The sequence below is a fragment of the Microtus ochrogaster genome, chromosome 17 (genome assembly GCF_000317375.1).
Source record: "Microtus ochrogaster isolate Prairie Vole_2 chromosome 17, MicOch1.0, whole genome shotgun sequence".
In the NCBI taxonomy this organism is placed as follows: domain Eukaryota; kingdom Metazoa; phylum Chordata; class Mammalia; order Rodentia; family Cricetidae; genus Microtus; species Microtus ochrogaster.
The window spans coordinates 12,536,870-12,564,676 of NC_022019.1; the positions used below are offsets into that span (position 1 = coordinate 12,536,870).

Sequence of the window (27,807 nt, forward strand, 5' to 3'; positions counted from 1 at the left end):
AGTGTCCTTTGCTTTACAGAAGCTTCTCAGTCTCAGGAGGTCCCATTTATTCAATGAGGCCCTTAATGTCTGTGCTGCTGGGGTTATACGTAGGAAGTGGTCTCCTGTGCCCATGTGTTGTAGAGTACTTCCCACGTAAAGTCCATTTTTTGAGTAAAGTTAGCTTCCAAAGTAATTCTATGTATGCGTGCCTGATACTACAGGGGAAAGTTTTTTTGGATATAAGTCAGATCTGAATTTGAGTCTTGACACCGAATGTTCTTTGAGTAAATGATTATTTCTCTGGATGAACCTCAGGCTTCCCACTGTTAAATGATATTCACCAACTTTCTCTTTGAAGGTCTCCACCTGAAGAACAGTCTTCTATGGAATCTACTGCATGTACTAACTTCTTGAAACAGACAATTGCGCAGAAAAATATGAATTCCAGAGATACAAATAAAGGAGGAAAAGACCAGCTCATCATTGTGAGTAAATTTAAAATAAACCCTTTCCACAAATAGAACATGCAGTCAGCCTTTCAGCATGGTTTTCTTGGGTTATAGATTTCCAGGTTTGTAATTGCCAGTTTTGTTGCGGTAGCATTTAAAGCTAGCCAGTACTTTAGAGCTCATAGTGCTAGTGTTTTGAGTAGGAATGGTTTCTTCCAGGTAAGAAATTAGAGCTAAGGTTAGCAAAAACCATGGCCATGGCCTGGAACCAGTTCCAGAATCTGTGAGCTGAAAATAGTAGTTAACATCTTATGTGGTTTTTGTGGTTCTAGGAATTGAGCCCAATGGTCTCCTTCATGGATAGGCAAGACTCTGCCACTAAGCTACACTGCACCCACCGCAAGGCTTTTTATTTGGGGACAGAATTTTACTAAGTTAACATTCCTTCTACCTCAGTCTCTGAGATAGCTATGATATAAATCTGTACCTCCAGGCTTAGGCTTTCAGACGTTGTAAAGCAAAGAGAAGACTATATGACTGCATTAGTTACTTTTTCCTGTTGCTATAATAAAAATACCATGAGTCATAGGAGAGTTTGTTTTGGCCTTTGGTTCCAGAGGGGAGTCATAATGACACAACAGCAGGCAGCCAGAGTAGGGAGCTGGCTAGCTACATTTCAGCCCCACACAGGCAGCAGAGACAACAGCAAGAAGGGCCCAAGTCTGTAAGCTCTCAAGGTCCCCCACCTCCAGTGTTGTACTTCTTCCAGCAAGGCTCCATAACCTTCCCAAACAGCACCGCCGGCCAGGACCAAGTGTTCAAATACATCTCATTTAGATGCAGCACTGACAAACCACACGTGATCTGAAAAGCCTGAAGTATTATCTTCTACCTTTCCACAGAAAAACTGCCAATCCCTGTTAATAATTCAGAATCTAGTATTTTCAAGGGCATTAAACACAATGCTTTAAGAGAATGAAATTTGTAGAACTTTATCAATTCTTGATGCAGAACATTTTAGTATTTAAGAATAAAGAATTTAACGTGTTAAATGACTTAAGACAAAGCAATGATTAATACAGAAGTCTGAGAATGTTGTTCCTTTTCTTTGAAATGAGGCTTTTGCTTTTTCTTGCTCTTTCATGTTCTTCCTTAAAGAAGGTTCATTGTGGGCCTGCAGAGATGGCTCAGTAAAGAGTACTGACTGTTCTTCCAGAGGACCTGGGTTCAAATCCCAGCACCCACATGGCAGCTCACAACTGTCTGTAACTCCAAGATCTGACACCTTCATACATACATGCAGGCAAAACACCAATGCACATAAAATAATAAAAATAATTTTTAAAAAGATCCATTGTTCATCCACTTCTTAGGGTTTATGCTTTTGTTTGCTTGTTCTTCAAGGACGCGGGTCAGAAACATTTTGGGATGACGATATGTAAGTCTTGCGGCATGATCTATACTGCTTCCAACCCTGAAGACGAAATGCAGCATCTCCAGCATCACCACAGGTTTCTGGAGGGAATTAAATATGTGGTGAGTCAAGAAGGCTTTCTGTTTGTTCTACGGGTAAAACTATATGGAAGGCAGTTTGTGCCGTTGTTGGAAATCTATATATCCATAAATATTTCACTACTTGTAGCAGAGGTTAGTTAGGCATCTTAGCTCTCACCTATGATCCCAGAACTTGGGAAGAAGTTGAGACAGGAGGATCGTAAGGTTGGGGTCACCATACCTGAAGAACTGTCCTGAAGTGTTGCAAGCATTAGGAAGGTTGAGGGGAAGAGTAGTTGCTGCACCAGATGTGACTGCATAGGAGCCTAGAACCCCAGGGCTGTAGGGAGTGTGGAAAAGGATTTCTGGGTTACAGATTCAGTGAGGAAGAGAATGAAGGAGCAGGACACATAAGTCCTCTTCTGAGTGGCACATACACAACCCTGAGAAATAAAAATAACTGATATTAAAAAGTTAGCTTTGTTTGTTATCCTTCAGTGCCAGGTATCAAGGACGGTCCTTGCACACACTAAGCACATATGACGGAAGCTAACTAAGCCTGCTAGGTTGTACGTAAGGCTGCTTCAGATTCCACAGTCCTGGTATACTGGATTAGGTAAACCCTGCACTCTGCGGGATATTGAATTAGAGTGGTAAAACAATGAACATGTACTCTTTTCACGTATGGGGCAAAAGTATAAGGACATCGCCAGTGCATGTTTGTCACATGTGCATATGTATGGAGAAGGTTCACCAACAGAAACCATGGGAGCAGAGAAATAACTTAGCACAATCAGTAGGCTTCTGAGGACTGTATCCCTGTAAGGGTCTACACACTGAGAGGGACGTGGGCAGAAACACTAAAGGGGATTTGAATATATGAATGAGAGTTTCCTCATTCCTTTGTGTAAAACCAATTACTTTTCTCTCTATGACAAAATATTTGATAGGAATTAATTTAAAGAGGGAGGGGTTTTATGGATTATTGAAGGCGTAAGTCACTAACAATGCCACACCAGTTTGGAATTATAATTAATAGGGTGATATTTATTTAAAGGAGAAAAAACTTACAGATCTCCGTCCCAGACAACAGCCCTCTGCGCAACCAGGAAGGGAGTCTAGTCGCTGGTGGAGCAGGAAGTGAAGAGAAAGAGGAGAGGGAAGTGGCCGCTTTTTTTAAGGGAGAGAGACCACGCCCCAATGGGCTGGTATCTCAGCGGCTATAGGCTGGAGGAGCGGAAGGACCTCCTGCAACAGATTATAGCTGAAGGGAACCATCCCACCATCATGAAGACATAGCTTCTGGCATGGGAGCAGGAGCAGGAGGCCAGCTGGTAACATTGTTATCCATGTTCAGGAAGCAGAGAATGAACAGGAACACTAGAAAAGTAGATAAGTACCCCTACTAGAAAAGTACCCAACTAGAAAAGTACTCCTAGTAGCCCACTTTCTTCTCCATCTAAACTCCATTTCCCAAAGGTTTTATAACCTCAAACAGCGCTATCAGCAGGGTACAAGTATTCAAGCGCAATATAGGATCAGGCCTATGCTGAGTTGCTGAAAGGTAGGGAGCATTTGGGCCTCGGAATTACCTGGGTTTATCTCTCTCTCTGGGTTTATTTATCATTTGTATCCTCTCTTTGTGATCTTTCACTTCCTGGGACTCAGCTTGCTGCCCCCGCCTATTCATAATTTAGCAGATCTTACTCAGGTCCAGTGTGGGCTACCGGTGCTGTGAGTTCAGGATTGCAGTTCCTGCAATCATGCCCACAAGATGGCGCTTTGCAGCCCTGCTGCCTGTCTTCTGGCTCTATTTTCTCTTCTGTGATGTTCTCTGAGTCTTAGAGGGAATGGTATAAATGTCATGTTAGGGCTAAAAGCTTGTTTTCAGTACTTTGAACAGCCATGAGTATTTTCTGCCATTCACCACAGAGAGAATTGTCTCTGATTAAGGCTAAGTACCCTTTGTCTACACCGTGGGGGGTCAAGGCCAGAATCTCCATCTTGCCTTTCCTGTCACTCATTGTTCGACCACCAGTCCTCTCCAAACCAAAGTATTTTATGTGTTTGTTTATAAATTAATATTTTTTTTTCTTTCCTCCCTTCGGCAGGGCTGGAAAAGAGAGCGGGTAGTAGCACAGTTTTGGGATGGGAAGATTGTGTTGGTTCTGCCACATGATCCAAGTTATGCCATCAAAAAGGTATGGGATTATTTTTCTCATTCTCTCCTCACTCAAACCCACCAGAGTGAAGTGTGAATGGTTTGCCAACTGCCTTCCTTGTTGCATAGGCCTAGGCATTCACAGTTCATAGTGGCTCATACAGTGTCCAGGTCGGGTGTGTTAGTTCTCAGTTGGTGCTGCTTCTGTTTCTGAGTTGAATGTCGCCAACTGGAATAATAAATAAAGCTATGGCGATGGTGGCGCACGCCTTTAATCCCAGCACTCGGGAGGCAGAGGCAGGCAGATCTCTGTGAGTTCGAGACCAGCCTGGTCTACAGAGCTAGTGCCAGGACAGGCTCCAAAGCCACAGAGAAACCCTGTCTTGAAAAACCAAAAAAAAAAAAAAATAAATAAATAAATAAATAAATAAATAAATAAATAAAGCTAAAAGTCTGCCTGGTGCCTCTGCCTCCTCTCTCCTAGGATTCTGAGTGTCTTTTAAGTGGGTTCTTAAGCCCTTTTTCCTAAGTACCAGGTGTGTGCATTGATTCTGAAATAAGTTTGAATGTATATAAATTAAAGAAATAGAAATAAAAGAAGCTAAATGATGGGGATCGTGTTTGTGAGAGTATACACAAATTTAGTTTCGTTGTGATTTTTAAGACAAATTCACCTTCTGTTCTTTACCATTGTTAGGTAGAAGATGTCCAAGAACTTGTGGATCTGGAATTGGGCTTCCATCAGGTTGTTCCCATGTGTCCAAATAAAACCAAAACTTTCCTCTTTATTGATGAAAAGAAAGTAGTGGGCTGTTTAATAGCAGAGCCCATCAAACAGGTACGCTGCATGTCTTGTTGGTTACTAAAATAATTTACACTGTATTTAGTATTTTGTCTTAAGCAGAATAAGTCTGGTTTTCATGTAGCTATTTTCCTACCTGGCAGTATAAAAATGTAGCGACTTTTATATAAGAATCTGTAGACCTAAGTTATTACATAGCAGCTTAGTGGATGTATTTAGCAAAACCATTGCTTATTCCTCACTTAGAATGCGTTTGTTTTGTTTTGTTTTGAAGGCAGGGTCTCTAGCTGTGACTGGCCTGGAATGGAACACATAAAGATCCTCCTGCCTCTGCCTCCTAAGTCTGGGATAAAAGGTATATGCCACTATACCCAACTAGAATCTATTTTAGACACTAATAAGCAGTGTTCTAAAGTAGTTATCTTGTTATTATAAGTTAGAGAAAAGGAACTTGTTTGTATTAGCAGTAAGGCCAAATATTCATAAATTGTGAGTTATACCTTAGTAAAGTTGATTTTGGGAAAGAAAGCAAAGAGACTACTTTGGCTGACAACAAAAGAACCAAGGGTCAGCAGTAGAACATTTGTGTAGCTAGCATGCAAAAGGTTCTAGGTTGATTCCAGTATCACTTTGTGTTTGTACACATGTGTGTGCATACTTGAAAATGTTGAAATTACATCTTCAGTGTTTTCCTCACAGGAAATAAGTATGGTGATAAAATGTTAACTGCCTTGATTCACTTAGTTGACTTATAATGTCTATAACTACAGGTTAAAACACCAAGTTGTACTTTTTGAAAGAAATTCTTTGCAAGGTGATAAAGTGGGCCTTGAAGTTGGGATTTTCCTGCCTCAGCCTTTTGTGTTTCAGCCTGTGCCACTGGGTCTGGCTTAACTATATCTTAACTATACTGGGCTTTCCCTATACATGTATAAATATGTACATTAAAACATACAAACACACAGAGACCTCCAGAGCTTGCTCTGCCTAAATGAAGCATCGACAAGCATTCTCCACTACCTTCCCTCACTGTCTTCTATCTAGTACTTGTCAATAGCCATTTTACTCTCAGCTTCTATGGGTTCAACTTCTATATTCTGTATTTGTTTGACTGTGAAAGATTTGCCATTTTGTGATTGCTAATTGTGCTTGACGTGTCCTGTGGGTCCATCCATTTACCCCAAACGACAAGATTTCATGTTATGGTTGAATAGAATTTCCTTGACTTTAATTTCTTCATTGATTCTGGGCCCTGTGTAGGTTCACTGTGTGTGATGCTGCAGTGAACCTGAGCAGTATCTTCAACCTCCTATGTTTTCTTTCGGAGATATTACCTTGAAGTGGGAGCACAGAGTCATAGTTTTTGTTGTTTTAATTTTGGCATGTTTGTCTTGAGAGATTTCCGTACTGTTTCCACTACTGATTATTATATTCCCACCAACTGCATACATGGGTTCCCTTTGTTCCCTCTCTTGGCCAAAACTTTTTACTTATGTAATAACCGTTCTAATAGATGTGATGTGTTACCTCTTTGTTCTAACTTGCATTTCCGTGATTATGGTAGTATTGAGCATTCCTTTAACACCTGTGAGCCATTCGTGGGTCTTTTTCAAAGGGGGTAGTCAGGTCCTTGTCCCACTTCGTAAATTTTATTTTATTTTGATTGTGTATGTGATGGATCAGAGTGTGGCACATGTGTTGTTGCTTCTCTCCTTCCACTGTGAGATCTAGAGAATAAACCTCAAGTTGTCGGGTTGTACACCTAATGCTTTTCCTATTGAACCATCTTGCTGGGCCCTTGTTTCATTTAGAAATTTGCAGTATTTTCTTCTGTTGAGTTCCTTAAATATTTTGGACTTAAACTCCTTATAACATGAATGGTTTGTAGATGTTTTTTCCTATAATGGTCTTTCACTATGTTGTGTCCTTTCCTATGAAGAAACTTTTTAGCTTAATGTCAACCCGTGGTTCATAATCATTTGTTACCCCGGTTCCAGTGGATCCAGTGCCCTCTTCTGACCTCTGCAGACCCCAGGGTCACAAGTGCACATGCACACATGGCAGAAAGAACACTCATACACATAAATATAAGAATTTAAGGAATAACAGAATTTTTTTTGGAGCTTGATTGAATATAGACAGGTTTTGTTTGAAGTTTGAATTTATTTATTTATTTACTTTGCTTTTTAAAAGTCTGGTTTTAACTGTAGACGTTACTGTGTGCCATTATAGGCTTTTCGTGTCCTATCAGAACCAAGTACCAGTAAAGAATGTTCTAGAGCTTGGCAGTGTTCGGATGTACCAGAACCTGCAATCTGTGGAATAAGTAGAATCTGGGTCTTCAGACTGAAAAGAAGAAAGCGCATTGCAAGACGACTGGTAGACACAGTCAGGTAAGGGGACAGAGTAGCTCTGGACGTTACACAGTGACTTACTAGCTTTCTCAGAACCTCCCTTGGCTCATGAGCCAAACAAAAGAATTTCATTAAAACATTACTGTATAAATACCGTCAAAGACTAAGTCAAATGTTGATAAGAAGGGAATAACTCAATATGTATTCCATGCCAAACTTAAATGTAATGCTTTTTCCTTTCTTTCTTGCATTTTCTTTTTCAGATGGGTTTTATGGTTGAGATAGGGACTCATTGTTAGACCTGTCTGACCTTGAACTATTGATTCTTCCACTTCAGGTGCTAGAATTACAAACATGCACCTCATTTGGTCTTTTGTTTTTAGGATTTTTTAATGGCAGTGTTTGCATATATGTATAAAAGCCACGTAAGGGCATTGTCTCTGGAGGCCAAAAAAAAAGATATCAGATCCCCTGGAGCTAGAGTTACAGGTGGTTGTGAGCCAAATTCAGGTCCTCTGCAAGAGCAGTACTGTTTTAGTCACTTGTCCTTTACTGTGACAAAAAGTTTGACCAAGGCAATTATAAAAGAAAGTATTTAATTTGGGGGCTCACTGTTCCAGAGGGTTAGAGTTCATGACCATCAGTAGGCACCAGGAAGGCATGCTCCTAGAGCATAGATGGGATCTCACATCTCATCCACAGAAAGCTACTGGGAATGGTGTGGGCTTTAGAAATATCAAAGCCCATCCCCAGTGACATACCTCCTAATCCTTCCTAAACAGTTCTACCAACTAGGAAGCAAGCATTCAAGTAAGTATATGAGTCTATGGGGCCATTCTCTTTTCAAATTTCTACAAGTTTATATGTATTCCCAACCACTGAGCCATCTCTTCAGCCCCCAGTTTAATTTTCTTAACAACAAGAATATTTATATTCTTACATAACCGCAGAATGGTCAAGTTCAAGAAATAGTATCAATATCTTTATTTAATTGATAATCCAGGTTTTATTTTCATGACTTAATCTCAAATGCCTTTTACTAGGGTTCTCTCCTGCCCCATGCAGGGACACACCGTATAGTGATTGTTTCTTTAGATGAGTGGTTCTCAACCTATGGGTCGATCATTGAAAAAAATACATATTTTTCATGGTCTTATAGCTATGAAGTAGCAACAAAGATAATTTTATGGTTGGGGTCACCACAACATGAGGAACTGTATTAAAGGGTTGCAGATTTGGGAAGGTAGAAAACCACTGCTTTGGATGTTTATTTTTTTCATATTCTGTTTGACATAAAACTTCCTGTGTAGCTCAGGCTATCCTATAGCTAAAGATGAGCTAATGATGTTTCTGCCACAGCCTGTCAGGAATTGCCAAGGGTTTGACACTGTGTTCAGGTTTGTTTAGACTTATCTCCAATAACCTGGGATATCCCGTAGCCCTTCTTTGTTTTTTACCACATTGAAGAATTTGAAGTGTTTTACCTTTTTGTGGCTTTGACGGGATGCTTAACATGGCTTAAGTGGGGTGATTTACTTTGACTCCTGGTTTCAGAAGTGTCAGTCCATCGTGACAGGGAATGCACTGATGAGCTCAACAACTTAGCTCATGGTGTCCGAGAAGCAGAAAAAGGGAAATACAGGAAGAAGCAGTTGTAAGACAGAGTCCTAAGAACATGCCTGAGCGACATCTTTCCTCTAACCAAGCACCACCTCCTAGGAGTGCCAATGCATGAACCCGTCAAGGATTAAATCTGAGATCAGAGCCTCATGAGAGCTAATTACATGTAGATGCATTTAGATACATGGAGGTGTGCTTTACCAGATCGTCTATGTCTTCATTCAATGAAAGTGACAAAACTGGCTATCAGAGGAGTATAGCTATTTATTTTACAGAATCCCCTTTAGGATTTTTTTTTTTTTTGGCTTTTAACATTTATTTACTTATTTTGTTGGGGGTGAGGGTGGGTAAGATATGTACCATGGCATGTATATAGAGGACAGCTTGCAGGAATTTGTACTCTGAAACCCTTTTAATCATTTTCAGTACTTTTAATTATAGTTGAACAAGAGCAAGGAAACTTTAGATTTGTTTTTAGCCTTCTCAAGCATCTGTATTTGGTTTGAGAAAAATAGTTTTTATTTTTCTGTGATGGTGGTGGTGTGGTTATCATTTATTTTGTGTGTGGTGTGTGCATGCCATGGCACACATGTAGAAGTCAGAACATGTTAACATAAGGAAACTGGTTTTTTCTTTCTACTCTGTGGACCTTCGAGTTTCTCATCTGAGATGATGCCATGGCATATCCATCTCTAAATGCCAGGCATTCTGGCACCAAAAAATAGTAGTACTTTTTAAATCAATTACTTATTGTTTAATGCATGTGTTTAATTGAAATCTAAAATTTTAGTTGATAAATGTTTTCTCTTTTTTTTATTTTGTAGGAATTGCTTCATGTTCGGCTGTTTTCTGAGCATTAATGAAATTGCATTTTCTGACCCAACACCAGATGGCAAATTATTTGCTACTAAGTACTGCAACACCCCTAATTTCCTTGTATATAATTTTAATAGCTAAAGTCATTTGCAACCGCAAAACTGGTACTGTGTTAAGTTCAGCTAAATAACTAGTATCAGAATGACAATTGTAAGACTTGTACACATGTGCATACCAGTTTTATTTCTTGTATGTTAGAATTTGTTGAATTGTTTGGGATTCAAAGAAAAAAAATCTTTGGATACACTGAGTTCTTAATATTGATAACTTCACAGCAAGGTGGCTTCTGTAGAACCTGGACCACTTTATAAAGGATCACATGAACACACTTTTCAGATCATGGTTGTCTCGTGCTCCATCAGTAGAGGCAAATCTAAACACAGACAGTGAGATAATTTCCGAATTCCTTATGCAGCATTCTCACTTTGTAAACATACTGTAGCAGCTAAGTTGAAATACTTAGAAAGTATTTTGAATTTCCTGTTTGTAATAAGATAGCAGAAATCATTATTTCATATCCATTTATATAAACTAGTTCTATAACAGTATTTTAATCCCTTAAAATTAATCAAAAGCACACTTACCATAAAATTATGTGAGACTGTATTGGTACTGGTATCATCTGATGTTTTTATTGCATGAAAATGCTACCAGGTAATTGAAGTCATGAACCAAACTAGTGGACCCAAGAACATAATGACTTATGGAATACTCTGTACACTTAAGTGCATTCAGATTTCTAGTATAATTTGTATACTCATTTTTTAAAGCAAAAAATTACTCAGATTGTTTTAATTCTTAAAGGTCATTTAACTGATATCTGGCATGAGACATCAGTTTTTGTATTTAGGTTTTATTGTTCATTGTAAGATCGGTTCATCTTTAGTCTAATTTGCCTGTACTACCAAGACCAATATGGAAGTGTTAAAAATTGTGTGTAATTATGCAAACATTTTAATGCTACTTTCTGCACAAAATGTCTTTAAATGTTTTATTTTAAATTTTATTAATATTATTTCATTGTTCAGTGATTTATGAGAAACCAATTATAATTGTTTTATGGTTGTCATTATTAGTGTGTTTGTGTGTGCATTTCAAGGTGCCATTTGGAGGCCAGAGAACTAACTACTCTTGGGAGTCAGTTCTTTTCTACCATGGGTTCTAAGGATCCAAGTCAGGAGGCCAAGGTTGTACAAGCACATCTACTGAGCAATCTCACTGGCCCAGAATTCATAACATCCTGCTAATACTCTAATGTTATTTTTTAGCATGAATATCTTTCGAAAACAAAAAACAAAACTATAGAGATATTAGAGAACTAGTATGCTGAAAGACATAGTTTCCCTATCATCCTACTTTGGGGTTTAGATACATAATACAGATGCGTTTTGCAGCTTAATTCACTTAATGTCTTAGGTTTTAAATGTACATTGGTTTGCTATTGATACTGTTGCTTTGTTTACAGTTTGATTTCACACAGGAAGTTTCGGTATTTAATAACAGCAATGAGTACATGGAGCATTTAGATCTTGTTTCTAATACCTTTCTCAAAAAAAGAAAGAAAATCTGGAGTTGCTGGGTCAGAGATTATACAGAATGAGCCTAGATCTAAATAAAGTTTAAAAAGGAAAGCTAAATCTTATGGTGCATGTCAAAAGAATACTGGCGCTCATTCAGAGCCCACAGTGTATACTGCGACCAGCTGATCTGAATAACCACATCAAGTAGTGTAATAAATGAGTCCATACTGAAAAATTAAATTCACATGTGCCAAGGCAGACTGCACATAAATGAATACTGTATTAGCAGATAACCTGCCAACAATAGTGACAGCTAGTATCAGTCGACAGCATCACCATGTTGATGTTTGATGGTTTGTTGTGTGAGAAGAGTATTTCTCAAGTCCTATAATCCCATGTGAAATAAACATCAGGTCTGTTGTACAGAATTCCTAAACCACCACACCCTGAAATTTAGTAGTCAAGCAAGGGGCTGGAACATTCCTGAGTGGCATTTGAAAGGGATCTTGGAACAGAAAAGGTAGTCATTGAGCAATAAATCCAAATAAAGTGTGGAGTTGGACTGCATGCCAGTACTGGTTTATTGTGAGAAGCAGAGTGATGTAAAATGATATATGGAAAATGGGGTATCCATAGGAACTGGGAATAAAACTCAAGGTACCAGTTTATGTGTTAGAGCCAATTCATGCTTTATGTCTGTAAGCAGGTCACTTAAGCAAACCTACTAAAAATGATAAATCAGAGAAAGGGTAGGTAAGACTACTGAATCTTTTTTCCGTAAGTAAACTTTCAAATTGCTGTCACTTTCACACTGTTTTGATGGACAATGTGCTAATTAGTGATCTGTTGCTGAATTACCTAAGATTCTATCTGTAGCTACGTCTCAGTACATGACCTGGTTTTACCAAGTCAGTTAATTCTGGCAATTCCAAAGAGCTGTGACTCAATTGATCCAATTCAATCTCACTTTATATGTAAGAAAACAAGGTTTCAATAAAAACTGAACCCAAGTTCAGTGGCAACACAAGAATAGAAGATAATGCTGAGGTGGCTGGTATCAAAACTGTCCTTTATTAATTCTTGTATCACAACTTTGAAAGACTTAAGATACAGTCAATAAAAACAAAATACACTGAATAAAAATATATTTAACAAGTTAAACACTAAGATGTGAAGAGATACAAAACATCTGTAACCAGGGTCTGAAAACCCTAGGAGCTACTCTTCTGAACCATGTTCTTAAGCTCCAGGGAACATTTAATAAGCACATGAACCAACAGGTCAGCTATATAGCTGGACACCGAACAGATGCAGATTCACTTTGTACTGTATAAGGTAAATTTCTCATGACCCACTAATGAACACCTAAAAAGATCTTTAGTAAAGCAATGGTCCCTTGATTCTAAAGTCACCTCAGACAGGGTGACTAGTGTTTTAAATCAGGGGCAGCATCTAAGTACCTGGAGAGTTAGTTTTAAACTTCACAGACTATCTATCCAGTATAATAAATGCTTATATGAAATAATGTCAGAAAATTAAGCAAATATTAACAGTACAGTGGTCCTAAAATAAGCCACCTGCAGTGTCTAGCCACTGCAGTAACTAAATAAATAAATGCATCTGGGTCAATAGTTCACATACAAGCTATGCTTCATGCTTGGACCACAAACAGCATCACTGGACTTCTAGTTCCAAGGCATCAACGATGTGTGCAGCAGAAGGACGATCTTTAGGATCCTCATTAGTGCACACAGAGAAGAGTTCAATGACTTTCTGGTAGGATTCATCCAGCTCCTCCATGTTGATGGATGGCCTGGTCCCCAGAGCAGCATAGTAAGCTTCATCATCGAAATCACTCTCATCAAAGGTTGTATCTGCACATGAGGAGTTAGAAATGGAAACAAGCAAACCGTGTAGGTCATGGAACAGCTCAACAGCTTATGTCCTGCAACAAAGCAGGGTTACCCAGACCACAGGTAGTCTGTTCAACCATTCCTGCCACAGATAGTCGCTATTTTCTCTTCACCAAGAAGTTAAGGAAACTTGTTTCAACTAGATACCCCACCTACCCATCCAGCAAATGTAGTTTATTAAAGAAAAATGAGAACCCATGAGTGGAGAGGTTACATACATAATACCCCTATTCTCAATCTGTATTTCATTTGTATAAGATTAAATATAGCCAAATGAATCACAGTACTACTATAATCTTAAAACAACTTGCTATTTGAATTTTAACTTAATGAAAAGAGAATTTTATGTACTAATTACCAGAAAGAAATTCAGATTTATGTTAAAACCTATTTGTATCTATACCTTCATCATCATCATCATCTGGAAGATTGATGTGTGGAATACATAAAGTCATCATTTCCCACAGAGTAAGGCCAAAAGCAAACACATCTGCTTTGTCAGTAATAATGCCATTTTCCTCCAACGCTTCTTTGGGTTTCCATGGTTCAGTACCAATATAACAGGCCTCAGGATCAGTCACTAAAACACACACACAAAAATACAAGTAGAATAGTCATAAGAACAGCTGTTAAAGATCATGGAGAAAGGCAAGCAACCAACAAAACAACACAAGCAAAACTCATTTATGTAGGAAGTTCATAAGTTAATCACTATATTCAGCCTCACTATAAAGGATCTGTCCCTTATCAGAATAGGAAGTATTAAAATCTTATCAGTTGGTAAGAAAACAATAGTTCTCTTAGAAAGTAACAGAAATTTAGAGTATAGATAGATGTCAAACTTCCAGACTCAAGCCAGACCATCTTGTAAGCGGTGTGACACAGCAGACTACTTCATGTCTAGGTTTTGGGTTTTTTTGTAAGCTCTTAATATCACAGAGGCTGAAAGCCAAATGGCATTTCAGTGCTTCCATGACTAAGTCAGGAGCTCAGGCTGGCCTTGAAAGTATCTGCCACTCACAGCCCCTTGCAGTCTAGAGTCCTTTTGTCAGCTTCAATATAAGAGCAAAGCCAAAAGAAAACAACAACAACAACAAAAAAAACAGCAAAAAAATTAATTAGGAAATAATGGACTCTTAGATCAATCTGCAAAGAACATCTCAATAGTATCAAGTCTTCAAATATACAGATCCTTCTTTCTCTATCTGGTTCCACCTTAGTGATGCTTTATAGCTTCCAGACTAGAGGCTTAGACTTAATGGATTTATTCATTTTTTTCTTAGATTTTTAAATATCTTGGAGTTATAAGTGGAATTTTTAACTTTTCATTTCCTAGTATATAGGACTACAATGGACAGCCGCTCACTCTAGTACCACTCTTCTTCCAAAATCAATGTCTCTTTACTAGTTGTTTTTGGATTTTCTAGTTCTTATATCAATTTTGATAACTGCATTATTTATTTATTATATATACAGTGTTCTGCCTGCACACCAGAAGAGGGCACCAGGTCTTATTATAGATGGTTGTGAACACCATGTGGTTGCTGGAAATTGAATTCTGGACCTTTGGAAGAACAGCCCGTGCTCTTAACCACTGAGCCATCTCTCCTGATACTGCATTTTTATGTAGGCTGTCATATTTAGTGAAATATGGCTGTCTGTAATAGTCCTTACACAAGTGTAGAGCATGCAGCTGTGACCCTCTTCACGCCTCATATTGGTGGCTATGTTCTCTATTTCTCAATCTTGAGAGAATTTATTTTTCCATAGTCCAGCTTTTGGCTTTATTAACATTTCCCAGTGACTTCTGTTCCTATCTTTCTTATTCCTTCCATTGACAAGGAAGCAGCCAACAGTGGCCCAATGATCCTCCAATAACTACATAAATTTTCATTGCCAAACTCCCCAAACTCAAGGTTCTCCTAAATATTTTGTTAGAAATCTAATTTAATTCCTTTGTCCAGTATTCGATGACATCTTCCTTAAGGCAAAATTTCCTTTATATATTTAAAAACTCTATTTCTCTAAGATAAATCAAATTCACTGAACAGTGTTAAAGTTACCCTAAAAATATAATTCTTCAGTATTTCATCACTATAATCTCCATTTTATACAAGGACAGAATTGAAAACAAAATGCTTATAACTCACTTCCAAACAATAGGGGAGAAAAACAAGCAGTTTGTTTAATCAAAGAATCTTATCTTCAAAATTCTTCTTTGAGGCTTTCAATAGATGTACAAGTAGAGAAACATTTGAAGAGAAAAGGGAAGCTATAATAGTCCTGACTAGCATCATTGGATCAGAATACCCAGAAGCTGGGGAAGTTCTAGTCTGGTGGGTCTGTCTTTCCCAAAGTTATTCAAGTAAAATCCAAACTAGTAAGAGCCTGTGTGGGCACAGACTCAATACTGGAAAGACTGTGAGTCTGACAGTCCATGTAGCAACAGAAGAAGCTGGGCACTCAGAGGAAGCAAACCACCAAAGACACTCTGTATTACACACTTTTCATAAACAGTTCATTTTAAATCATGTGGGTTTATTATGTTGTAGAATGCAAAAATTAGGAGTTCAAAATTTGTATGAATTTAAAACAATGTTACTTACCAGTCATATTTTCATCCAATGGCAGAGAGACTCCTACATCACAGATTTTAATTGTTTCAAAATCACCTTTAATTACAACATTTGAAGACTTTATGTCTCCATGAAGCAGCTTCTTTTCTTGATGCAGATACTAAAATGGTAAAAACAATCAAATACATGAGCAGAAAAAACCTAATAAAAGTTCTTTGAATAAAATAATGACTTGAGTCAGGCAGTGGTAGCACACGCCTTGGGAGGCAGAGGCAGGTGGATCTCTGAGAGCAAGGCAGCCTGGTCTACAGAGCGAGTTCCAGGACAACCAGGGCAGAAGCTCTGTCTAGGGGGGAGGGGAGAACAAACAAACAAACAGCAATGACTTGAACTCCCTTTGTGAACTGGACTTATTGAATTGTTTCAGTGTGTGAATCCAGGAAGAGGATAGGCCATGTCATTTAAATTTTTCCTTAAAGATGTCTGAATTCTTAAAGCCCATATAATTTCCTATCAGATTTCAAAACACTCCAATTTCACTTGAGACCAATAGTTTTAAATTTTGAAATTTTCACAATAGCAAGTATCTCAAATTGTGATGTAATGCAAGAATAACAGGTGACATGGGGACACTATAATCATGTGCAGATGCAGAGATGTACCCCAGAGCTATATTATGTTTTCTACATGAACTCCTTCTGGGGTGTACGTAATTATAGTCACATTTTGAAGAGTGCAGCAAAAGGGCTGTTCATTTGTCAGCAGCTGAGCTCTATACTGTGAGCCCAGCTTAGAAGGGAGAGACCATTCTTGCTGTGATCTGCCCTTCACAGGAGCTTCTATGCTTGCTGCAAATGCTGAAATGCTGACATCATGTGCTGAATAGCCCCAACATGGTTGCATTACTAATTTCATTATATATACATAATTAAAGCCATCAGTCAGTAAGTAATTTAGATGTTTCTCCTTTTGTTTCTGTTTTTCGAGACAGAGTTTCTGTGTAGTCCTGGCTCTCCTGGAACTCACTCTGTAGACCAGGCTGGCCTTGAACTCACAGAGATCTGCCTGCCTCTGTCTCGCTGCAATTAAAGGTGTGTGCCACCATGCCCAGCTCTGTCCTACTAAAGTTATCTATAAATGTACTGAATTGTACTGAATGTATTTACAATGCTTTTTTCCCAATCTGCTCCATAAACCAATTTCATATGAAACTTTAGCATGTCACCCTGACATCACTCTCATCATTACACTGTGAGTCACCAGTAGTTTTCTAAAGTCACTATTACTAGTGTTTAGTTAGTATATACATTTCTTCCCTTCCTTATATATCTATCCAAAAACACAGCAGCATAGGTATAAGCCATGTTTAAGTTCTCCAAAGCTATCTGAAATATAACAGCACAGTTACCTTTAGCCCTCTTGCCATGTGCAGAGCAACTTTGAGAATGACAGCGGCTGGAAAGGGGCACCCGCTGTCTTTGTTGCGCTCTTCTATTAAGTCGTTCAGAGACTTCTCACCTCCATACTCCATAGCGAGGCACAGACTGCCATCACTGGCTTCAGTAAAGGCACGATACCCTTAAGAAAATGTGACATTCTTCTATTAGTCTGGAAACCAGGGCTTCTTCGGTAATATAACTTGGACCTGAACTAACAAAACGAGACAGCTATCATTTACAAAATTAACCCACAGCTATAATTTCAATGCCTTCAAGCGTGTCCAGCACCACAGATCACCACAGTTTTAATATGCTTTCATAAATAGAATGATCCCACCATCCCCATTAGTACCAAAAATGCAAAGTGAAGACAATGTAAGAACCCATTTAATAAATGTAAATGTCCTGAAATCCTCACAGCACCTGAACCAGATGACTACACCTCAACTCCACGAGGGTTAGAGAGATACAAGCACTTAAAGATCTAAAATATGTGGATCTTAAATGATGTTCTTAGATTTATGTGTGTGAATAAATGTGCATCACGTGTGTGCCTGGTACCAGTGAAAGTCAAGACAGTGGATCCTCCGTGGACAGTTGTGAGCCCCATGTGTTTGCCAACAACTGAACCCTGAACCCGAGTCTTCTGCAAGTGCGTCAAGTCCTCCTACCGCTGCTGCATCTCTCCACCCACTTTAGACAATCCACATTAACTTTCTTTACTAGCATAACCACTTCAGAGTGCATCTGTACTGTTTCTAGAACTACAGAACATTGCTCTACCGCATACCACCATCAAGTCAACCTGCACTTACCTATGATGTTTGGATGATGAAGGTTTTTTAAAATCTTAGCTTCATCAGTCAGTCTCTTCTGATACACACTTCGGTAATGATCATTACAAATAGGATTGATCTTTTTCACAGCCCAAGGAGAATGAGACAATCCTCTTGGAGATCTAAAATATACACATGTAAATGTAAAAAGGTACACAATGAATTTTAAAAGTCCCCAAACTGACTCCAGAGAAATATATGTATTTAAAAATACATAAAATTCTTTAGATCACCGACACCTGCTACATTTCTGTTTGGACTAAGTCAGTGAGTCTTGATGCACTGAACAGAACCTGACATCTCAGCTCTGAGAAGGGATTAAAGATAAACATGGAATGTTATGAATTTATAAAAGTACAATTAAACAAAAACTGCTTTTTTGTTAGGATTTTAGAAAAATGTTCTAACATTTCTATCCTGGCATGTCAGTCTACTATTTTATCAACCACTTTATATGTTACAAGATTCTATAATTAATATTAAAGAAATTTAAGGAGATACTCAAAAAAAGTCTGTATATAATGGTATGCTCTCCTTTATTATTTGCAATTTCATATACATATTTTCTGATCAAATATACTTTCTGTCCCCTTCCCTCTAATCCTCGTGTGCTCTTTATTCACTAGGCCTGCTCAGTCCACTTAGTGCATGGGTACAAGGCCATCTCCTGGGGCGAGGGTAGCTCCTTAGGGGCTACATCCCTTCCCTATAGCCATTAAACTGCCATGCTCTTCTTCACTATTTCAACTCCCCACAAACAACAGCGATTCTCCTACACCACATTCAAAACCATGTTCTAGGATCTTTCCACCACTTCATGGTGATCTTAGCGAAGCCAGCAAAGGGCTAAGCTACTTCCCTCTAATAACCTGCCAGGAGGATTGCGGGGGTGAAGTGCTGGGGCAGAGCTCCCGCAGCTGTAGAGTTCTGAGAACTGGAATGTCGGGTTCAGGTGTGGGGAGGAACTTGCCCACAGCAAGCACATGGACCTAAGTCCCACAAGCTGGAAATCCTGCACTCACCTTTTCATTAGGTAAACGTTGACACCAGTCCCGAAGCCGAGCTTCTGCATGAATGGAGAGGCAGGGATATTTACATATGGAGTCGAACATAATACTACAAATCAAAAACAAAAGCCAGCACTTAGCACTTGAAAACTGCAGCAGTACAAAAGTATCTTGACAGTCTGAAAACACTGTGGTAAGATTAGTGATAGCATCATTTTTTTTTTACAGAGTACATGAGTACCCTTTGACCAAGACTACTTCTGTAACTCACAGTAACTAATGTAAATGGCCTATTTGGGGGCATACAAGCTAATTTTAAAAATCTATTTAATTATTACTCTGTGTGTGTGTGCGCGCGCAGATGTGACTGCCACGGCACACACATGGGAGTCAGAGGACAGCTTTTGAACTTGGTTCTGTTTGAACAAATTATACTTAATTACACTTAGGTCAACCTGTTGAGCCATCCCACTGGTCCTTTTTTAATTTTTTTTTTTCAAGATAGGATTTCCTCTGTGTAGCCTTGTCTGTCCTGGAACTTGCTCTGTAAACCAGGCTGGCCTCAAACTCACAGAGATCTGCCTGCTTTTGTCTCCTGAGTGCAGGGCTTAAACATGTTTGCCACCACTGTCTGGTCCTTTTTGTACATTCTGTTTTTTTTCCTTGCTTTCTTTTTTTTTTTGGTTTTTCGAGACAGGGATTCTCTGTGGCTTTGGAGCCTGTCCTGGCACTAGCTCTGTAGACCAGGCTGGTCTCGAACTCACAGAGATCCACCTGCCTCTGCCTCCCGAGTGCTGGGATTAAAGGCGTGCACCACCATCGCCCGGCCGCCTTGCTTTCATTTTTATTAAGAAGAGTATTTCACATTGGGATCATGACACATAAAACTTCAACATTAATTTGCTGTGTTTGGACGAATCCTATAACCTAGGCAGGGCTTATATTCCTTTTCTTTTATTTTTTTTCCTTTTTTTTAAATGTATTTATTTATTAAAGATTTCTGCCTCCTCCCCGCCACTGCCTCCCATTTCCCTCCCCCTCCCCTGATCAAGTCCCCCTCCCTCATCAGCTCAAAGAGCAATCAGGGTTCCCTGACCTGTGGGAAGTCCAAGGACCTTTTTGTACATTCTTAAAGGGCTACTTAAAAATAACGAATATAGAGGCTGGTAAGACGGCCCAGTGGTCAAGAGCACTTGCTGCTCTTACAGAGGACCAGAGTTTAATTTCCAGCACACAAATCACACAGCTTACAACCATCTGTAACTCCAACTTCTAGAGAATCCAATGCCTTCTTCTGGCCTCCAAGGGTAACCACAAGCATGTGGAAAGCGCGTGAGCGCGTGCGCGCGCACACACGCGCACACACACACACACACACACACACACACACACTTATAAAAATATATCTTAAAGAGATAATAAAGAAATCAAACAAGCAAGCATGAGCAAATCCCAATGTGGTCCTCAGGGTCCACTAGGAAGGTCAACTTTGTGACATTGTGACACATCATCTTACAAAGATCATGCTCAAAAACAGCACTCTATGCACAAACACAAAAATAGAAAATTGCAAGAAAACTTTGTAATGTTTTAAGTACTTTTATGATGCTGTGCTGGGACACACGCATAGCTGTCCTGGGGTACATATGACCTGTGTGCCTGGAACTATGTACAACCTGGCCTTTTACATAGTTTCCTGATCCCGTGACATGTGCCTAAGGAGACACACACACACCATTGACACATATCTTTGAATATGCTTTGGCATCTGCAAAAACAAAAACGAAACAAATTTAATTCAGAGCATTCTATACTTATTACAAGGATGAGGCAGTTCTGCTTCTGGTCAGGAATAAGCTGCTCTTGGAGCTGCTCTCTCTGTGAACGGCAACACCTGACAAAATAGTTTTCAGATGCATGGCAAGAGGCAGAGCAGAGCTACAACCTCTGAACAAAGACGAACTGATGAAGTAAGCCCGATCATCACCCCATGCCCTCAAAGGCAGTCCCAGGCTTAAGCAGAGGAAACAGCACAATACTGTCAAACCACAGAGACAGAGAGCAGAGGTCAAGGAGGGCTAGGTAGCTGTGGAGCAGAAAACAGGAGGGAACTAAAAGACAATGAACAACACAAAAGATTTCCAGTAAAGTGCTTGGCTAATACTTAGCTGCACACCTATTGGGTAGTATTCCCCCAAGCCAGGAAAGCAATGGAAGTCTAGGAGTAAGATCACTTTATCATCATCAGCCAGATCAGGTGGTACTGTAGCCGAATGTTACGTAAAGCCCCCTAAAGGGTAACTATTCAATACTACCGCTAACTTTTAGCCCAAGCAAAGTCTGTAAGAAAGCTTAAAGGCCAGCCTCAAAAGGCACAATCATTCAGCCAAATAAGCTTTGGAACTTCATGAAACCAAACACACTGTAGAGTGACAAAATCCAGCACTCAATTACATAAAACATCTACCAACCTAACCAAAAATTACCAGGTATGAAAGAAGCAAAAACCAGGGTTCATGCCAGGAGAAAAATAAACCAGTCAAAACATACCACTTATTGACAAGGATGGAAGAACATCATAAAACAGATACACATCTCAGAAAGAGGCTCACTGATGTAAAGGATAGTCTGGGCACACCGAGGGATAAAGAGATGTTCTTAAAGGTCCTCTTGGGCTGCGGGTGGGAGCACAAGCTATAATCAGAACTCAGAGGCAAGAGTGGGGCTGGAGTCTGACAAACGCATCTGTGAACAACCACATCTAACCTGCATTGGGAACCACACAAATATGCCTACTAGCACCTCTATTCAAAAGCGTGCTGACCCAGTGTAACAGGGTGATGTTTAAAGTTAGAGAGATCGCAGTGGGAAAAAAAATTGCTAAAATTTCTATTACTCTACACATGACCAACTATTTAAGATACCCTAAACATGACCCTCTGCTGACTGGAATGTCTTCAAGTACAAATCCCTTCAGACCCCAGGAAGTCTGCTCATTTTTGTCATCATACATCTTGAGGTTTCTCAAACCACTTCTCATAAACCCGTGGGTATTCGAGAGAACTAGATCTGAAGTCTGTACAGAAGCTCCTCTAGCACGTGCCACAGTACACAGTCTGTACTTGCCAGTCCATAACGTCCACCTCTCTGAGCTTTCGTGGATTTCTGCTTCACAAGGTTTAACTATTTTATATACACTGGTTGTAACATACAATAAAACAGCATAGAAAAAAAAATATCCTAAACAAGCCAGGTGGTGGTTTGATCTCAACACTCAAAAGGCAGAGACAGAAGGATCTCTAAGTTCAGGGCCAGCCTGATCTACAGAGCAGTTCCAGGACAGTCAGGACTACACAGATAAACCCTGTCTGGAAAAATATAAACAAACAAAAAATATCCTAAACAATCTTTAAGAGGCATCAACAGGTGAAAATGCTTGCTATGCAATCGATGTTTGACTCCTGGAGGAATCCTAGGAATTTCCTCCTGGAAGGGGAGAACTGATGCCTGCTAACATCTGGTCCAAGTCAGATGCCATTACCAGGAAGAACCTAAAATCAAGAATGACCACGCCATCGACAGAAAGTCTAGCCCACACTATTAGAAGCTCCGTTATGGTTAGCGTGGTTATAATAACCAATGCTATGACTGTTCACAGACAATGGCAAGGAGCAAACACTAAAACTTTTCTAGTAGAAACAGCAACAAGAAAAGGTCTTACTTCTGCAATCTTACCAGATTTCCTTTTTTCAGACAATTTGTTTGGTGTCTTGAAATCATTAATTCCTTCCATTGTAGCAATCACTTTAGGTCCTATAATGAAAACAAGCTAAGTTATAAAGCAGCTATAAAGAACAACACTCAGAAGAATCCCATAACATCACTTTATCATGGAAATATACAATTTGAGAACTGAAAATAACATCAGCAAATACTTCATTCAATTTTATTTACAATGGTAAAATTGAAACCCAGAGATACAATTACTTACTCATGTAATACTCATACTACCAGTGACTAGGGGTTGTGGTTTTAACTATAAAATGCATACTTAGAGGCCAGAGATAAAGCTCAGAAGGAAAAGGCACTTGCTGCCAAGCTGGCCAACTTGAGTTCGATTCCTGAAACCCATATAGTACAGAAAACCAATTCCCACAAGATGTCTTCTGACCTCCACACACACTGTGGCACACACCTGCCCACACACATATTCAACATATGTGTGTGTGTGTGTATGTGTGTATATAACATTTTATATAAAAAATTTAATTACATTTATTTACATATATATGTATATGGTTTTTCAAGATAGGGTTTCTCTTTGTAGTCCTAGCTGTCCTGAAACTTGCTCTGTAGACCAGGCTGACTTCTAACTCAAAGAGATCTGCCTGTCTCTGCCTCCCGAATGCTGGGATTAAAGGTGTGTGACACCACCACCTGGCTTAGAAAAAAAAAAAGAAAAACTTTAAAAATACAAACTTGAATTAAAAAATACCTAGTTCAAAAAAGTAAACAAGAGCTGGGAATGCAGCGCAGTGGGAGAGTGTTAGCCTAGCATACACATGGCCATGAGTTCCATTCCCAGTGCCAAAACATAAGGTAAGCAGTACGTTTCCCTCACACTTCTCAGGAGGTTACAAACAGGTCTCGTTTTCCTTTAAGACAAGCCTATATGTGTACCTCTAATACCAGCACTTGGAGGCTAAAACCAGCTTGGGCAACAGTGAGACCCTGCCTCAAACAAAATAAAAGTAGAAAACTGCATCCAAACAGCAACACTCCCAACAGTCTGGACACACAAGAGAAGTACTCCTTACGTGTTGAGTGCAGAGCACAGTGTGGCATCCGCATACAAAGGAACGAAGTATTGCCCTGTACAACACAAATGAACCAAGAAAACATGCTAAGTGAATAAAACCAGATATAGAAGGCCATGCTTAGGCTTCCATTGATGGCGCATGTCTAAAGCTGTCCAGAAAAATGTCATGATTTCCCGACGACTTAAGTGTGGCTACAGAAAAAAAAAGTTTAAAAAATAGGGGGTGGGGTGGGAGTGGGAGGCTTTCTAGATTGAACAAATGAAAAACAAAGAGGGTATGGGATATTGGGAGCTCATTTGTGAAGGCTTTATTGAATCTTGGAGGAAAGGTCAAACAGGTAGCCAAACATAGATCTTGAACAAAGCTGAAGACGTGATTTTTGTGGGCTTATCAACAGAGATTGGGCATCACTGATTTCCTAGATGAGAATGGGTGCAACCCTCAGCACCCAGTTCAGGAAAGGGAGGGAACAAATCAGTCTGTAGAATACAAACCATGTGCAAATTTCTTGGCAAAGAGTGGCCTGGAGAATATCAATGTCCATGTTCCTGCAGCTTGAAGACTGGATACAAAGATGTATCATGTTTTTAAAAGATTAAAACACCAGCCGGGTGGTGGTGGAGCACACCTTTAATCCCAGAGGCAGAGGCAGGCAGGTCCCTGTGAGTTCAAGGCCAGCCTGGGCTGCAGAGGGAGTTCCAGCACAGGTTCCAAAGATAAGCATAGAAAGAAACCCTCTCAAGAAAACAAACCGAACAAACAAAAAAGATTAAAATACCGAGATCTAAATGTTCCAACATTCCCTTACATTCTTTTTAAAGATTTATTTACTTATGTATACAGTGTACACCAGACTTCATTACAGACGGTTGTGAACTACCATGCGGTTGCTGGGAATTGAACTCAGGTCCTCTGGAAGAGCAGTCAGCTCTTAACTGCTGAGCCATCTCTCCAGGCCCAATAGTCCCTTACATTCTGAACACTCAAAACTACCTTATCTTCCATTTAACACTATTTATATCAAAATATGCTATGTCCCACCCACTCTGGTTGTCTGTTGGTATTTTTCCTTCCTGACTGAGTTTGAGCCTTTGTCTATGTACTGTCTTAGGTCTGCATATACTTTCCATAGATGTTCACTGTTAAGTAACTATATTAACTTTAAACCACGTCACCTTGAGGCTTAGGGTTCAAAGGGCACATCTGACAGAGCTGGTGCATCTACTTGCTAAGCCCTGGTCATGTTTTGTTCTGTTGAATCTGTGTTTCACCCAAGCTTAACAGGCCTTGAGCAGCCTGTGTATACGCAGCTAATACCCGATGTTACACCCTCTTGCTTCAGTTCCGAAGGGACTGAGATCACAAGCGTACACCATGCTTGGTTAATCTGATAACTGCTTTTGACATTTCATTTTTCACTATGTAGCTGTGTGTGGCAAGAGGTTGGGTGGTATATACACAGCAATACAGGTGCCTGAGGTGAAGGATGCAATTACAGGAACCTGTTGGGTCACTCCTCACCGGTGTTGGGAACCAGGTCAGCCCTGTCCCCCAAGAGCAGTGCGGGCTCTAATTACTCAATCAACTCTCCAGCGCTCCTGCCCATAATATATAATATTGTTTTAACAGTACTTGACTTTTCAAAAATATTCTTTTATTAGGATATGCTAACTCTACAAGGTTATGGGTTCCACTATGAATTTTCATGTATGTATGTAAATATACTTTTCAAAAAAAAATCAATATTCCCCTGTGTAGGAAACTATTCACAGCCAAATTCCTGTCCTGTCTTCAGTCTCCACTCCCTAGTGCTGGGGCCACAGGCACTCTTTTGGTCCCGAGGAAGGAACCCAGGGCTGCATGCACGCTGGCACGGACTGTACCCAATGGGTTACTGCCCCTGGTCACATCCCTACCCTTTCCACTGTGGCCTTAGCTTAAAAATCAGAAGCATTCGCTGAGAGGTGCTTCCCCGTCCTCCATGGAGAAAGCGGTGATTTCCTCCCTGAACCCCCAAACTCCCCGCGAACCAGGAGCTCAGTGTCAGACTCTGCGCGACGGTTCCAAGGGGGATTCCCTATTCTCCGTCCGCTGTCTTCCCCTGGGTCCTCCCTCGATCCTCCCCCGGCCGCCCGCTGCGTACCCGCTGTCAGCTGTCCTTCCCGGAAGAGCTCCTCGGCCGCTGTCCTCTGGGTCCCGGATCCTCCCCTCGCGACTGTCTTCCTCCCGTCCGCTGTCCTCCCTCGAGTCCACCACGCTTTCCCTTACCACAGCCACACCCACCTAGTCCGGGAGGTGCAGGAACTCGCTCTAACCGCCGCGGCGTTCAGGCGTTTTCAAAGGTCGCGCCCCGCCGGCTGGCACCAGGGCAGAACCCGCCAGCTGGCTCAAAGCTGTCGGGACAGCGGCTCCGGGAAGTGCAGGGACAGCGACTCCGGGAAGTGCAGGGACAGTTACTGGAGCTCCAGTAACCGCCGCCGCCTTTAGGACGCGCGCACTTTCAAAGATCCCGCCGCTGACTACGGGGCGGCACTAGGGTCAGAACTCCCGCGTTCGTTCGTGCAGTCCGCCTTGCTCTGCTTGGGCTTCCAGGTTTGACAGATGCCAAAGAGAAGGGACCTTCCAGAGGAATGGCAGGGAAGGTTCTTTAGGAAGTATCAGGCCTTCGGAAGAACAGACGTTGGTCCAAACCCTAAAATATGTGCCTGTTTTGAAGGCAAATCTACCCAAACTAAAACACTGCTCTGAACATGCATTATTAGGTAGGATGTTTTGTTGAAGATTTATGTGACCTTAAAAATAACTAGAAATATGTAGAAATGTTGGAGCTGAGAATGAAAATTAGATATTTAGAAATTTTACTTTAAAAAAAAAACTGTGTATGTTTTTGCCACCCACATGTGAAGGTCAGATCAGAGGACAGGTAATAGAAACTAGATCTCTCTGAGAACTCAAGAACAATGGCAATGGGTTTCTGATCCTACTGCAAGTACTGGCTTTGTAAGAGCCTAGGCAGTTTTGATGCTCAACTTACTAGACCTGGATGGAGGTGGGCGGTCCTTGGACTTCCCACAGGGCAGGGAACCCTGATTGCTCTTCAGGCTGAGGAGGGAGGGGGACTTGATTGGGGGAGGGGGAGGGAAATGGGGGCGGTGGCGGGGAAGAGACGGAAATCATAAATAAATAAATAAATGAAACTAGATCTCTCCTCTCACTTCAGATTCCTGCCGAAGGACCAAATCTTCATCCCGCCCCCCATCCCCTAATCCTGACCCTTAGTAGTCATAACAGGCTTCAAAAAAGACCCAGTAATATGCAGGCTCCTGACTAGGGAGGCTGTGCTGAGCCCCTGACCTTGTCCTAATTACTGGAAGAAGCTGCCAGAGAACCGACTTATGGTAAGGAACCAATCAGAAGTTAGCTGGCAGCCTCTGGCTGTGATTTTACTGATAACGGTGGAATGAAGTAACCACCACCACTGGATGGCCTTTGTGCAGCTGACAGTTTCCATAAATACCCACACCCCTCTGCAGCCGGGGTCTCTCCTGCTCCACCGATACATTGGACAGACTAGAGGCTTGGGTTCAAACCTCATAATTAAAGACTCTTTGCTTTTGCATCGGATCTGATCTTGTTATGTCCGAAATTCAGAATCGGAATCACTACCACCAGACCAACTTCAATGCAAGAAGCAAGAGTCTCTATTGTGAGTTCACTTGGGTTCCTCCAACCATCAGAAGCAGCAAGCGGCAACACCCGAAATTAAACAAGAACAGCGTAGGCGAGGGATCCTGAGACGAACAAAGGGGTTTATATAGGGGAAGAGTCTTGGGGAATTCCAAGCCTCTGGGTTTGTGATTGACTGCCCCCTAGTGGGGTGAGGCGGAATTCCAGACTTCCAGGCTTGGGATTGGCTGACCCCTATGATGTAAGGGGCTTTTCAGGCCTGAGGAAAATG

At 40.5% G+C, this 27,807-nt stretch overlaps 2 protein-coding genes across 3 annotated transcripts in view; one reads left to right on the forward strand and one right to left on the reverse strand.

Moving 5' to 3' along the window:
* The window catches only part of Esco2 (establishment of sister chromatid cohesion N-acetyltransferase 2), an 18,866-nt gene extending 8,316 nt beyond the window's left edge, over positions 1–10,550 (forward strand). The window contains exons 6-11 of the mRNA XM_005355503.2: positions 341–467; positions 1,836–1,967; positions 4,037–4,126; positions 4,784–4,924; positions 7,121–7,281; positions 9,687–10,550. Of these exons, the coding sequence (XP_005355560.1) occupies positions 341–467; positions 1,836–1,967; positions 4,037–4,126; positions 4,784–4,924; positions 7,121–7,281; positions 9,687–9,819 (784 nt within the window). The 3' untranslated portion in view covers positions 9,820–10,550. The remainder of the gene's footprint in view (positions 1–340; positions 468–1,835; positions 1,968–4,036; positions 4,127–4,783; positions 4,925–7,120; positions 7,282–9,686) is intronic.
* A 1,846-nt stretch (positions 10,551–12,396) lies between these two features.
* On the reverse strand, positions 12,397–26,362 carry Pbk (PDZ binding kinase). 2 transcript variants are annotated; one of them, XM_013349255.2, is made up of 8 exons: positions 25,993–26,362; positions 22,765–22,842; positions 19,045–19,138; positions 18,002–18,144; positions 17,156–17,325; positions 15,778–15,907; positions 13,575–13,751; positions 12,397–13,132 (listed from the first exon to the last, which is right to left on the reverse strand). In XM_013349255.2, the coding sequence occupies exons 2-8, from the start codon at positions 22,820–22,822 to the stop codon at positions 12,933–12,935; spliced, it is 972 nt and encodes a 323-aa protein (XP_013204709.1). In that variant the 5' UTR covers positions 22,823–22,842; positions 25,993–26,362; the 3' UTR covers positions 12,397–12,932. The 2 variants fall into 2 exon arrangements, with proteins under 2 accessions (XP_013204709.1, XP_005355561.1); XM_005355504.3 differs by having other exon boundaries at positions 26,133–26,337.
* Positions 26,363–27,807: the final 1,445 nt, after the last annotated feature.

Coding starts and splice junctions, on each gene's coding strand:
- Pbk (XM_013349255.2), bottom strand. CDS start 22,822: ATGGAAGGAATTAATGATTTCAAGACACCAAACAAATTGTCTGAAAAA. Junction 18,145..19,044: donor AACGTTTACCTAATGAAAAG/GTGAGTGCAGGA, acceptor TGTATATTTTAG/ATCTCCAAGAGGATTGTCTC. Junction 13,752..15,777: donor ATTGGATGAAAATATGACTG/GTAAGTAACATT, acceptor TGTGTGTTTTAG/TGACTGATCCTGAGGCCTGT.